At 35.4% G+C, this 14,391-nt stretch overlaps 2 protein-coding genes across 4 annotated transcripts in view; one reads left to right on the top strand and one right to left on the bottom strand.

Moving 5' to 3' along the window:
* Positions 1-472, top strand: part of LOC108043473 (osmotic avoidance abnormal protein 3) — a 154,932-nt gene extending 154,460 nt beyond the window's left edge. Inside the window, exon 6 of the mRNA XM_044460656.1 lies at positions 428-472. Within this exon, the coding sequence (XP_044316591.1) occupies positions 428-472 (45 nt within the window). The remainder of the gene's footprint in view (positions 1-427) is intronic.
* A 3,172-nt stretch (positions 473-3,644) lies between these two features.
* Positions 3,645-13,708, bottom strand: LOC108040057 (polycomb protein PHO). 3 transcript variants are annotated; one of them, XM_017117289.2, is made up of 7 exons: positions 13,473-13,708; positions 13,044-13,300; positions 6,157-6,325; positions 5,358-6,097; positions 4,995-5,292; positions 4,106-4,225; positions 3,645-4,052 (listed from the first exon to the last, which is right to left on the bottom strand). In XM_017117289.2, exons 2-7 carry the CDS (start codon positions 13,231-13,233, stop codon positions 3,902-3,904), a joined length of 1,668 nt encoding a protein of 555 aa, XP_016972778.1. In that variant the 5' UTR covers positions 13,234-13,300; positions 13,473-13,708; the 3' UTR covers positions 3,645-3,901. The 3 variants fall into 3 exon arrangements, with proteins under 3 accessions (XP_016972778.1, XP_044316581.1, XP_016972779.1); XM_044460646.1 differs by having other exon boundaries at positions 3,645-4,049; XM_017117290.2 differs by having other exon boundaries at positions 5,358-6,094.
* Positions 13,709-14,391: the final 683 nt, after the last annotated feature.

Here is a 14,391-nt window from a genome sequence, read left to right as displayed (position 1 = left end):
ACGAAAGTTGTTCGTGGAAGATGGGTCATCCGCCATACAGCCCTGACTTGGCACTTAATAACTTCTTTTTATTCCCGCACATCAAGAGAAAAATGCGTGGTCAACGATTTTCGACGCCAGAAGATGCTGTTGAAGCGTTCAAAAACCATGTTTTGGATGTGACTCAATCGGAGTTGACAAAGTGCTTGGCACAACTTTTATTTTTAAACTTATTCACGGGGATGTGGACAGTCCCGAGTTAGTGGCTTGCATAAACTTCCCTTTGCTATGGAAAGGTGTCCGTTATCTGACTGCACCTTGATAGACGTGGAATGCAAGTAATTATGATCTGTGCGGTAGAAGTAGCCTCTTATTTTGAAGTTGTATTTATAGGTGCGTCTCTATCAGTAGCATAATGTCGATATGATTTCCACTGAGTTATTTCCAGTTTGTGCCGGGAAACGCCATTGGCGTTCGACATGGTTATACATAGATTTGACATCAATTATTTGAACTGCTTAGCTGCAAGAAACTGTAACACCATGTTCTGGTCGTTTACATAAAGGACACAAATTATACTTTGTTGCATAGAAACCATCACAGCCTGCAGCGTGCTTTGGGAACGTTTCATAGATTAGAGTGTGGTGGGTGGGTCTTCCGTTCCTTTTCGAAGGGCCCTTCTGGGTATTTAGCTGATTAAATGAGGATCTTGCAGCCGTCCCGAAAAATACTTCCGGCCTCGTTCTCTGGCACGGTGTTGTCACTCGTCATGCTGTTTTTCAACTCCTTGCAGACCTCACAGCCTCTGTAGATTGCCGAGTGATTTCCTCCGTAATTTCCACATTTCTTCTTTTGGGGGTCTTCCTTGTTATTAGCGAAATTGTGAAAGATCAAAGTGTGCAGTATATCCTGGTGTGTCCATACCCCTGACAGTTTGAACATTGCACTGGGCCATTTCCTTTTATGTGGCTCTTCCACCTTAATTCTTCGGTGCAATAGGTATTGCAGGCTATAAGTGGGATGCACTTCATTTTTTTTCAAGACTCTGCCGTCTGGCTCCAGCTCTACCATGAAGAGTGGTTGCGGCTTTTTATTCCAGATAATGCTGTTACTAACGTTCTTTGCAGAAAAACCGTTTTCTTTGAGGGCATCGATAACTTCATTGGGGGTTACGTCGGGCTCGATTTATTTTAGTACAACTTGAAAGCCCTTGCTGCTTTTTAGTTGGTACGTGTATTAGTTATTCTTAGTTTCCTCAAGGTATTTGGACCGAACAACTCAAAAATGTTGTTGACCAGGGCGTTCGAGCCTTTCTCCCTTATGTAAATTGGTGGCGCTGCAGCCGACGACTTCAGTCGATTCCGCGATAAGAGCCGTTGAATGAATATGACTTTAAAATAAAGTATCTACCAGGTAAAGAAAACAATGTAGTGATGCTCTTTCAAGAAACCAATAGTGAGAAGAAGATAAAGAAAATAATGAATATAACATATCTATCACAGGAAGATCCCTAAGTTATTTTAATCTGCAATCGAATTTGTTAAAAGAGAATCTAATAATGTACAATTCGTCTTTGAATTTTAAAGTGAACGGTCGTGTTTTTTTTCTGCGCTCCGATTTTGTATTTTGGTTTGTTTAATCCCATCGGCGGGTTGTATCAAAACAATTTTCATTTTGATTCAGTTTTTTAAATATATATATAAATTCCGGTCCCGCTCTCTCGCTCTGTTTGTTTTGAAAGTTCTAAGCATGCAGTTTTTGCGCTCTTGCGATACTTTTAATTGCTCGCTTATAAATTTCAATTCGTTTTCTTGGCACAGTGGTTTCACTAGGAAAAATGAGTAACACTAGTCTGCTTTTGCAAAAAATGCAGCCTCGTAATTAGGGCTGACCAATCTAATATGACTTGCTGGCTGTGTGACTACATGGTCCACACCAAGTGCGCCGGTTTACCTTTCAGAGGACCAATTTGCAGTTCTGTTGTGATGCTTGTGTTAAGGTTGCAAACGAGATGAAATCAAACTAAATGCGGCTTGGTGGGGCTGATTAGCTGTTTCGGAGTTGCTATAGATAGTTTTCGCTGTGCTGATGATCTCGCAGTTTAATAGTCGTAAGCGCAAAAAAGCCGATCGTGGTAAGCAGCAAAAGGGGAACACCCCGCAACCGCAATCAAAAGAACAATAGAGCATTACGGCGGATCAGCAGCTGATTGCAGCAAACATCCGAACAATCCGTAGCAGAATGCATGCAACCTGGGACTTCTAAGAATTCCGATTTGTCCGTCGTGGTTTTCACAATTAAACTTCCTAGTCGAGGCCAAACCATTGTACCAATTTCAAAAAACTAACTTCTAACCTCCTTCTTTCCTCTCAGAATGCAAGAGGCTTGCGTAGCAAACTCACTAAATTGTATTCTGATAGCCTTTGCTTTGCATCTCATATTGTTGTGTTTACAGAAACCTGGTTAAAGCCGGAGACCTTTAGCTCCGAAGTTTTTCTAGGTAAGTACACAATATACAGGTATGACCGTCCCTCTAGACGGGGAGGTGGAGTCTTAGCTGGAGTTGATTTAAACCTCCCGTCAGAAGAGTTATTTTTTGAGGAATTCAATACGATTGAATTTATTTGTGTAAATAGATCAAACATTTATCCGTGTCAACACGGATTTATTAAACGTAGATCCATAATCACAAACCTTCTAGAGCTTAGATAGAGAGCTTCAATAGTAGTTTTCAAACAGACGTCATTTACACTGACTTTAGTAAAGCATTTGACTCTGTAAATCACTTACTTCTTGTTAAAAAACGTGACATGTTAGGTTTCCCAGTTGATCTCCTTAGATGGATCTTAGGTTATCTGAATAGCAGGTCACAAAGGGTGCTTTTTAAAAATTCAATTTCTAAAATTCACCGTGTTACCATGGTGTCCAACGAGGGAACCATCTGGGTCCGTTACTTTTTACATTATTTATTAACGATCTTCCGTCAATTATAAGTCATTCTCGCGTACTTATGTAAGCAAATTAAGTAATGCCTGCAGAATAAGGACATTTCCTGCCATTTATAGTTTTAAATTAGCAAATAATTATCAGTAAATTAAAAAAAAAACAACTGTTAAATTTAGATTGTATTGTTTTTTAATTTCTTTGTACAGCGGCTGACTTGTCTTGCCAAGGTATTTGATAATATCTTTTAAAGGCTCTTTCCTGCAAATACGATACTTGAATTTTAACTGCTTCTCAACAAACCCAGCTGATTGACAGTTCGACCGTAGCACGCTTAAATCTGATGAACTCTCGAAATTTTGGTCACATTAAAGTTGGAAAGATTAAAGTTTTTATGCTAGCATACTCGTTTGTCGATCTGAGTACTAGACTTTACATGTGAAGACAATATAACATTAATATTATCTGAGGTGCCTTTTGTCACAGCAAAATGTTTCTTAGGTCAAAAATGTACGAAAAAACACAATAAAACTGCATCTATGAACTTAAAATTAGCAAATTATTATCAGTAAATTTAAAAAAAACAACTGTTAAATTTAAATTGTATTGTTTTTTAATTTCTTTGTACAGCGGCAGATAACAAAGCGGCATTAACCGATACCGATATGTAGCGCTTTGCACAAAGCCGCCAAATTCAAAAACCAAAAAAAGCGGAAGGGAGATATTTGACAACCTGATATATGTCCAATTTTTATTAATGTTTACAAAATACATTACAAAATTATTTTTATAATAAATATAATATACACCCCTTTATTTTACTTTCTAATTTTAATCAAATTTGACGAATTCAAATATGATTTAATTAATTTTTTAGAAAATTCAAAAAAGGAGTTCTGAATCTTATTAGGAATCACGATTTCTATCTACATCAAAAATTTGATCGAGATAGATCTTGAAATAGGGTCAATACACGGTTTCAGTCTGCATACACCACAAAGGGAACATGGTTTTCTGAAACACTATCCCGTAACTCAACCTTAATAAATTTCGTAGAATTATCTTCACTCTGGGTGTTAGACTCATGGTTTAAACAACCACTTTTGCGCGAAATGCTTGTAGTATTCCTCCTTAAACGAAATTTAATTGAAAACCTTTAATTTACAATTATTTAAAAACTTACTTTGCTTTCGCATGAGTTAATATGTGAGATTTTAAATTGGTGGATTGAGCAAACTTTTTGTTGCAGGCATCAAACGGACATACAAATGGTCTATCTCCAGTATGTATTCGTACATGTGTTCTGTAAAAATAGAAATTAATAGCAACGTAAAGAATGTATAAAATAGAATGACATTTTTCGAGTTCAGAATAAAATCAAGAAAAAAGGTTTACTTTGTATTTTAGAAATAGGCTGATATTTTTTGTTATGGCTATAATTTGTCTTAGTCGTGGAGGGTACTCAAAAGTTGGCCTCATTGCTTTCAAGGTCTCCATCGGAGGGCTAGACAATGTTTCTATTCAAATTGGTATTCAATTGCTTTTAAGGTCTCCATCGATAATATCCTAAAAATATTTATAAGATTTAATTTAGTGTATGTTTAAAAGGAGAAATTTACAAAATTGTGATCGCCGTGACTTTTGTTTTAAATTCTAAGCCATGATTGCCGGATTATTCTTTAAGTTTTACTTTTGGATTTTGTATCTTTTTTTTTTAAGCATGCATAAAATAATTTTCCTTTGGCTTATAAAAATTTCGCATTGCAGTAAAGTTGGAGTGAACAGCAAATGAAGCAAAAAAAAGTTCTATAGTGGACTACTACTTCAAAAGGTTGTTGCATGTCATAATTTAATCTACAAAGATTCTAAAAAAGTCGAGTACAGTGCATAGCCATTAACATCGTATTTACAATTGTAATACATATACAAAAATACATATATGGTTGTTTTCCTTCATCTTGGACCTTTTATGCACCCTGCCCCACCCAGGCCATATCACTTTAATATTTGTGGTTTTTCGAAAATTTTGAAAAGCTATTTAAAGGTTAGTTAAAATAGACGTTTAACTTTACCTTAAATTAAAATCCAGTGAAAATCGTTTTCCACATCCTTCGAAAGTACACTGAAATGGTTTTTCTCCTGTGTGAACCAACTGATGTCTTTTGAGTTTTGAACTTTCTACGAAAGCTTTTCCACATTCTGCGCAAACATGAACACGTGGACCGTGAGTGTGTAAATGTTTGCGCATCGCAGACGAATCTCTAAAATTTTTATGGCAACCCTTATGAGGACAAGCAATTTTTTTATCGTTAGGATAGGCCACTGTGACTTCAGATACATTATAACCTTGATCCGTGCTGCCGTTCGAACCTAAATTTAAATATTAAAATTAAATTTTAAAAAATTTCGTATTGATCAATTCATATAGTTTTTACCTGTATTGTCGTTGTATGGCAATTGTGATAAGCAATCAGTTTGTTGCCTTTCCTGTAAGCGAAGACCAAATGGCACCGAGCTAGTGGAAGTATGAAGATCGCCGGTATTGTCATTACTTAATATTCTATGATTATTAATTGTCAGGGCGGCAGTTTCATTTACCATCTGTATACTTGTGGAATCAGAAATCAAGATTGGATCTTCGAAGCTTAAGGTTGATTTAGTCAAAATCTGAGTGGAAAGATTATTTTCATGAGACAGAACTCCTTTCCCTTTTATTAACGGTTCTATGATTGGAACTGAGCTTATAGGTGGCTGCATTTCAAGCGTCTGTGGTTCATGAGTAAATACCTCCTGCTGTAACATAGATTCTACCTGATCAAAGTCCTTGTTTTGTTGGGTCGTGACACGTTCAAAATCTTTTCCCTTCAAAAATTCGGACTCGCCAACATTTTGGTCCGACCCCGAGTATTCATCATCAGATATTCCGGAAGCCCACATTGTAACACTAAACTCTCCTTCCATAGTTTTAATTTGAACCAGCTTTTGTTCCCACCGCCTTGACTTTCCAGGTGGATTTAGTATTGTTGTATCTGAGGGTAGGAAAGGTGAATTACCGTCGACAGAACTACTTAGCAGGCTATTGGCCACGTTCTTTGAAATTTCCTGATTTTCCGCACAGCCGATATTTTTATAACAGTTGATATTCATTTGATATCCAATATTGGTATTCTTTCTTCTAAAAATAAATACATGCTAATATACAGTTATGTTAAAATTTTTAAAATGTTTACTTACGGTTTCGAGGCAAATAAATTCTCAGATTCTTTCAATTGAAATTTTCCATGTATATTAGAATTTGTTTCGTTGTCACTACTTTTCGGTTCTGCCTGAATAGCTGATTCAAATACTTTATTTCTGTGTAAGTTTACGTGACTACTAAGAGGTACACTATCTGAAAGTATAACTTTTTTCGAAAAAAAATGAGTTCATAAATTTGAGAGTATTATCAACACGGCCCTATCTAAAGCAGAAAAGAAAGTTTTTTGCCGACTGAGCAAAGGCTAAGCGCCGCACAGAAATCAGCCGCGGTCGTCATACACACATATGCAGTTTTCATCGATGAACTTCTACGACGCCCAATATAAAATCACTATTTTCAAAAATTACCAAAATGCATTTTTCGGTCATGATTCCCTATAAACGGTACAGCTATACAATATAGATAGCCTGCAATTCGAACTCAAGTATAAATTCCTTCCTGTTTAATTTTAAAAAAAAGTTATTCATTATACCCTTGCAGAGGGTATTATAATTTTGGTCAAAAGTGAGCAACGCAGTGAAGGAGACATCTCCGACCCTATAAAATATATATATTCTTGATCAGGGTCGCGTCTTGAGTTTATATAAGCATGTCCGTCTGTCTGTCTGTTTCGACGCGAACTAGTCTCTCAGTTTTAAAGATTTCGAATTGAAACTTTGCTCGCAGCATATAAGTCGGAACGGCCGGGTTCGGCCGACTATATCCTATAGCTGCTATAACGATTGGAAATGCCATAAATTTGGTGTTTTTAAAGTTAGGAAGTTGGGATTTTTTATGGATTTTATTACAGAATATTCTGCAAGGGTATATCAACTTTGGCTCCACCCGAAGCTAGCTTTCCTTTCTTGTTTTTCTATCGTCCCGTTTAGACTTATGCATCACCCACATACAGTGGCTTACAGCTTATTTCGTGCAGACGTAAACTTGAAGTTAAAACTCATTTAGTTAGCTACTATTCGGAATATAAAAAAGATATAGATGCAGTTATGTTTAATAGTATTTTGGCATTTATTAAGGCACTTCATTATATTTAAACTCCATTAGATTACACTAAAAACAAAAAAAATAAAAATACTGACTTTTTATGTCACATCTTATTTCGTTCAACTTAACTTTTTGTTACTAATTTTACAGCTAATAGTTTTTGTGTCCTCCTCTCTGGTTCAGAACTCCTCTGAGACGATTTCCACGGAAGAAACTAATTTTTTAGTGAACTCGACTGTAAATTTTCCCCTTTTCTCCAAAGTTAACACTTTTTAATTCATTTTTGCTAGATTTCTTCCTCTTCCCTATGGCTAGGTCCAATATTTCCCTAAATTCGATCATATTCAAGTCTGTGGACTGTGGTAACGTAATGACCACTTCATTGCAGTTCCAGAAAAGTCAATACCGATTTCGATCGCGTATGCCAAGTTTTTTAGCAGTTTTCCTTTAAAATTTGAATTCTTGATCCCATTCTAGTGAATCCACCTGCACAAGTTACCAGACCTTAACGTCATTGAAAATTTGTGGTCAAAGCAGACCACAGAAAATTTGGTATATTCGATGCTAACTCGATTGAAGGCTGTCATCGAACAGAAGGGAAGCCACATAAAGTATTAACTTACTTAATAGTCAATATATTTAACAGTTCCTTGCACGAAATAAGCTGTGACATAAAAAAAGTTAGTATTTTTAGTTTTTCTTAGTTTAAATGTTATCTAATGGAGTTTAACAATAATGAAGTGCCTTAATAAATGCTAAAATACTACAAAACATAACTGCATTTAAATCTTTTTCATATTCCGTATAGTTTACCAGCTATGAGTTTGCATTTCAAGTTTACGTCTACACGAAATACGCTGAGCCACTGTAGCTAAGAACTTAGGGTAGTTACGTAAAATCGGACAGACGAATGTGAGATCAAGAATATATTAACTTTATAGTTTTGGAAATATATTCTTCACTACGTTTCTAACTTCTGATCAAAAAAAAAATACATTTAGCAAATGTCCCTTTTCCGTGCTAAAGTCGACTTTCAAAGAACTAAACAAGTTCGCCAGCAGTCTTTCCAGTTTGGGTTTGTTTGTCAAACGATAAAAATTAAAAAACTTATGTACAGACGGACAGAGGGACATGGCTAGATCGACTCTCCTGGTGAGACTGATCAAGAATAAATATACTTTATATAGGGTCGGAAGTGTCTCTTTCACTGCGTTGCTAACTTTTGACTGAAATTATAATACCCTCTGCAAGGGTATAAAAACAATACAATTTAAAACAAACAGGTTATAATTTACTCATAATTATTGGGTTATTAAAAGTTCACAGCTGCACTAAATTCTTGCAGGCGATTTTTTTTAGTGGTAGTATAAAGTGAGATATGCATAGCCCCACAAACTTTAATGTACATTTCCACACAACCACGCAAACATAGTTACTTTTGAGACACCACCAAAAATAAAATAATCAAAAAACCTTGAAAACTAGTAACGAACCAAATATTAAAACTAACAAGAAAAGGTATATCAACTTCGGCTTGCCGAAGTTTGCTTATTACAAAATGGCTAAATTTCTGTTTCTATGACTAAATTACTAAAAACAAGAAAGGAAAGCTAACTTCGGGCGGAGCCGAAGTTGATATACCCTTGCAGAATACTCTGTAAATTATAATCTCCAAAATTATTCATATGATGCATTCTTAATTCTCATAAAAAATCCAAACTTCCTAACTTTAAAAACACCAAAGTTATGGCATTTCCAATCGTTCAGTTACATGGCAGCTATAGGATATAGTCGGCCGATCCTTATGAAATTTGGTAGGTCGAATCGATTGTCCAAATATAAAACCCATAGAAAATCCCAACTTCCTAACTTAACAAACACCAAAGTTATGGCATTTCCGATCAATCAGTTATATGGCGGCTATACGATATAGTCGGCCGATCCTTATGAAATTTGGTCGGTCAGATTGATTGGCCTAATATAAAACCCATAGAAAATCCCAACTTTCTAACTTTACAAGTAATGGCATTTCCGATCAATCAGTTATATGGCAGCTATAGGATATAGTCGGCCGATCCCGGCCGTTCCGACTTATACACTGCGTGCAAAGGAAAGAAGAAGCTTTAAAACTGAGAGACTAGTTTGCGTAGAAACAGACAGACGGACAGACACACGGACAGACGGACATGGCTATATCAACTCAGGAGGTGATCCTGATCAAGAATATATATACTTTATAGGGTCGGAGATGTCTCCTTCACTGCGTTGCACACTTTTGACCAAAATTATAATACCCTCTGCAAGGGTATAAAAATTAAAATTTTTTCCGATTGTTCCTATGGAAGCTATTTGATATAGTCGCCCGTTCCGACTTATATACTACCTGCAATAGAACAACATTTGGGAAAGTTTCAAGCCGATAGCTTTGAAACTGAGGGACAGACTGACATGGCTAGTTTGACTCTTCTGGTGATGCTGATCAAGAATATATATATTTTATAGGGTCCGAAATGTCTCCTTCACTGCGTTGCAAACTTTTGATTGAAATTATAAATACCCTCTGCAAGGGTATAAAAAATAAAAGTTAAACTTATCACTCGTTGGGCAAAAAAAATAAAAAAACAAGAAAGGAAAGCTAACTTCGGGCGGAGCCGAAGTTGAAATACCCTTGCAGAATATTCTGTAAATTATATTCTTCAATATTATTCATATGATGCATTCTTAATACTCATAAAAAATCCAAACTTCCTAACATTAAAAACACCAAAGTATTGGCATTTCCAATCGTTCAGTTATATGGCAGCTATAGGATATAGTCGGCCGATCCTTATGAAATTTGGTACGTCGGATTGATATAAAACCCATAAAAAATCCTAACTTCCTAACTTTAAAAATACCAAAGTTATGGCCTTTTCGATCGTTCAGTTATATGGCAGCTATAGGATATAGTCCGCCGGTCCGGCTTCGTTCCGACTTATATACTACCTGCAATAGAAAGACAACTTTTGGGAAAGTTTCAAGCAGATATCTTTAAAACTGAGGGACTAGTTTGCGTAGAAACGAACGGACGGACGGACAGACGGACGGACAGACGGACATGGCTAGATCGACTCTCCTGGTGATGCTGATCAATAATATATATACTTTATAGGGTCGGAAATGTCTCCTTCACTGCGTTGCAAACTTTTGACTGAAATTATAATACCCTCTGCAAAGGTATAATAAAAGGGCGAACCGCATCGAGGCAAAAGGCAGCGACTGAAAATGCTACAGGTCACCAAGTTATGAAACAAACACCCTAGTTCGCCAATGCAATGACCAGAAAAGAATGTGTCAAAGAAATTGATTCGCGAAAACAAATATTGGACACTGGGGCAATAAGCAATGAATATGAAGCCGCAAAAAGACACCTAGCAGAATACCGAACTAGGCTAATGAACAAGAAAGAGGGAAATTTATCTACTTATATTGAAACACATAGAGGCACTATTCCGATGACCCGGAGCCGGAAGGCAATCTAAGAAAAATATTTAACCTGTTATATCATAATTTTGGTTTCTACGGGTTTTTAAAATTTTTTCTGCCTACGAATAAAAGAAAAAGTTTTCAAAGTTCAAAATCGATTTCAACATTTTTAAGCTTAATCAGAATAAATAGGATTAGACGTCCTTTTTTTTTACCGGGCGGATAAAAAAAGGTTTCTAAGCAAAAAGATTAGGCAGGAAAGGGCGATAAAGAATATCGTCGAAAACAACAAAGCTTATACACATGCCAGAAAAAGTATGCGTTCAAACATGTCCCGCAAATTTTTTTAAATTAAAAAAGTGTTGACAAAATCTTACAAATTTAATTTTTATTTTAATAGATAGTACATTTATTCACCTTTCGTATGATGTAACTTAACCCTTCTAACACTTATTATTTTCCTAATATTAACAAAAATGTGCAAAATGGCCTGATTTCGCATCAGAAAAAGTATGAGTACAAAAACAAAAATCAAAAGGAAACTCCATATTTCTGGCATAAGGACTTAAATTTTATACGAAGTCAGGGACCCCTTTAGTTTTAGGAATTCAGCCAACCGATTTGGCATTGACTGGACCAATTTCGTTGTGTCCTCCACCATATTTTATTCCATTCCTAGACCATCACTTTTTTTACCATATCCTTTGATGTAATGGTGAGCTGGCGGATCCTGCGCTCCTGGAGCTCCCATGGGAGCTCAATGGGATTGAGATCTGGGGACTGCGATGGCGACTTTAACTGGTTTTTCACATTATAGATTACCCAAGGCTTCGTATTCATGGCATAATGCTTTGGGTCGTTGTACTGTTGGAACCAAAAGTTATCCTCCAGTCCCAGTTTCGTGACGCTTTGATGTAAAATTTCTTTTAGGATGTTGATATGCATCTTGTGATCCATTGTGGAATCAATGAAAACAAGATTTCCAACTCCACTGGCCGCCATACATCCCCAAACCATAACGACACCACCACCGTGCTTAACGGTTTTGGCACGGTTTTGTTTGTCGAGGGCTGTACCATTTTTTGCCACACAAGCTTACGGCCCTTAGTTCCGAATATGCAAAAATTGCTTTCGTCGCAAAAAATGATCTTTTTACGGAACTCCTGGGGCTTGTTATTAAATTTTCTGGAGAATTCCATTCGTTTGATTTTGTTGACTTGTGATATGAGTGGTTTCTTCCGGGCAGTACGGCCGTTATAGTCTTCATTTTGCGAACAGTGTCATCAAGATGACTTATAATTTTCCTTAATATCCATTGCCATTTGGGTGGCTGTTAGGCTTAAATTTATTTTTATTGTCTTCAAAACGCTTCTCTTCCCACGCTCAGAAAGTTTGGTGGTCTACCAGAGCGGGGTTTTGACCCACAGGAACCTGATAAATCGAAATTTTCAAGGACAGAGCAGTGTGCTCTGCCAAATATCCCACAAATTTCCCGAATAGTTTTCCCTTCATCACGTAGTTTTACTTTGACTTTTCTCAAATCATGGTCAATTTCTTTTATCTTTTTCCACATCATAAAAATAATTGCAGTTTTGGCATTGATACCTGTAAATAAAAGTTTGTTTACTTGTTTGTAATCAAATCTGGCATATTAATTTACAACATGAATATGCCAAACTTTGATTTACAGGTATCAATGCCAAAACTGCAATTTAAAAGCTTTTAATTCCGTTCTTTTTGATTTTTATTTTTTGTACGGATACTTTTTCTGATGCGAAATAATATCAGGAAAAGTATAAGTGTTAGAAATTAAAGAGTTACATCAAACGAGAGGTGAATAAATGTGTTACCTGTTTACCTAAAATAAAAATGAAAAGTTTAAGATTTTTTTCAACATCTTTTTTTAAAATCCAAAGTTGCGAGACATGTTTGTACGCATACTTTTTCTGGCATGTGTATGTGGACAGTGGAAACTTTCTAGGTTTTTCAACATCTGAATTATACTCGGAAAATTAATAATAATCTTACACTTCTTGCGAGCAAAGCCAGTAATTTTTAAATAAACCGATAAGAAGTATTCCCAAGAGACTAACTTGTGGCAATCCTTAAGCAACTAATTCGTTTTTTTGTAAACAGCAAGACATTTTGCGTTAATTTCACTTAAATGAATCTAAAATACGTATGGCTAACAAAAGCTTGATATTTTCGCTTAAATTCGCTATATATTTCTTGCATTAACGACTCCTGTTTACATTTACATTTGTACATACGAATATATATTGTAAATACGAATATATGTATATGTACATACAAATGTAATTATGTACATATGAATATTCAACTGAGCGACAGTGTCCAGTGTATAAGCCGGTTAATTTATTTATATTTCACCGCTTGTGAAAGCCATACTCACCATTGCTTATACTTTGCATATTCATTTTTTGAGCGCCTTTCGAGTTTACTAAATCATCTTCATATTGCTCATTCTGAAGAAGTATTCCATAACGTTCGTAAGCCATGTTTACAATGTTTTGATCCATTGAATGATTTAAGTTACAGGTCGTATAAAAGCATTTCATGTGCATGCATAAATGCAGGCACATGTGTTGGGTAAATTTTTTTTTTGATTTCCTGAGCTTTGTATTTCCTGAAGCAAACTATTTTTTGGATCTGAAAGTGGAGAAATTGTTGTTTTTTAGAGCAAGTTTTTACTATAAGTCCATACGCACATTTGTATGTACATATCTACAAATATGTAACCCATATCTACATGTTCTAGCATAAAAGCATGCTTTTTAGTAAAATTAATATAACAAAAGTGATGAAATTGACCGCAACTTACTCAGGAATAATATTTGTTATATTCATAATAGAACACAAATCAGTTTTATAGCTCCGATGCCGAACACTTTTAAAGGTATATGCAGTATATATGCACAAATGTCGGTTTGAAATTTTAGAAAGTATTTGTATTGTCTAAAAATTTATTGTTTATCTAGTTTTCATATTAAATAAACAAAATAAAACCAAAAAATGTAGCAATTTTTATAAAACCGATAACAGATGCCCTAAAATATTAATAATGGTATTCATGTTGTTTGGCATGGGTATTCAATTGACTAAGAATACGGTTTGAATAAAATACTAAACTTTTGTATATCGATGAAATAAGCAAATATAATGCTAGTTTTCACATCAACGAAAACTGTTACCTAAAGCCTAGTACTTAGATCGTCAAACGAGTACGCTAGCGTAAAAACTTTAAGTGATCAAAATTTCGAAAGTTCATCGGAATTAAGCGTGCTACGGTCGTACTGTCAGTCAGCTGGGTTTGTTGGCAAGCAGTTAAAATTCAAATATGGTATTTGCGGGAAAGAGCCCTTAAAAGATATTATCAACTACCTTGGCAAGACAAGTCTGCCGCTGTACAAAGAAATTAAAAAACAATACAATTTAAATTTAACAGTTGTTATAAGAAATGGAGGGAAAATCTAAAAAAACTCGCAAAAGTCGATTGCAGGAGTCTTCATGTGAGATCAAAATAATATTAATACTATCTGGGGTGCCTCTTGTCAGAGCAAAAAGTTTTTTAGGTCAAGAATGTACGAAAAAACACAATAAAAGTGCAGGTATGAACTTTAAATTTGCAAATAATTATCAGTAAATTAAAAAAAAACAACTGTTAAATTTAGATTGTATTGTTTTTTAATTTCTTTGTACAGCGGCTGACTTGTCTTGCCAAGGTATTTGATAATATCTTT

This window comes from Drosophila rhopaloa, unplaced genomic scaffold (assembly GCF_018152115.1).
Source record: "Drosophila rhopaloa isolate 14029-0021.01 unplaced genomic scaffold, ASM1815211v1 contig_203, whole genome shotgun sequence".
NCBI classification, from domain to species: domain Eukaryota; kingdom Metazoa; phylum Arthropoda; class Insecta; order Diptera; family Drosophilidae; genus Drosophila; species Drosophila rhopaloa.
The sequence above is the reverse complement of the archived record's forward strand: the minus strand, read 5'-3'. Positions and strand labels throughout refer to the sequence as shown.

What these genes read in the sequence shown, in the direction of transcription:
- LOC108040057 (XM_017117289.2), bottom strand. Translation starts at nt 13,233, where the DNA reads ATGTGCCTGCATTTATGCATGCACATGAAATGCTTTTATACGACCTGT. An exon ending in TATGCAAAGTATAAGCAATG is followed by an intron (nt 6,326 to 13,043) that starts GTGAGTATGGCT and finishes TTTCGAAAAAAG; the next exon opens with TTATACTTTCAGATAGTGTA. An exon ending in GCCATACAACGACAATACAG is followed by an intron (nt 5,293 to 5,357) that starts GTAAAAACTATA and finishes ATTTAAATTTAG; the next exon opens with GTTCGAACGGCAGCACGGAT.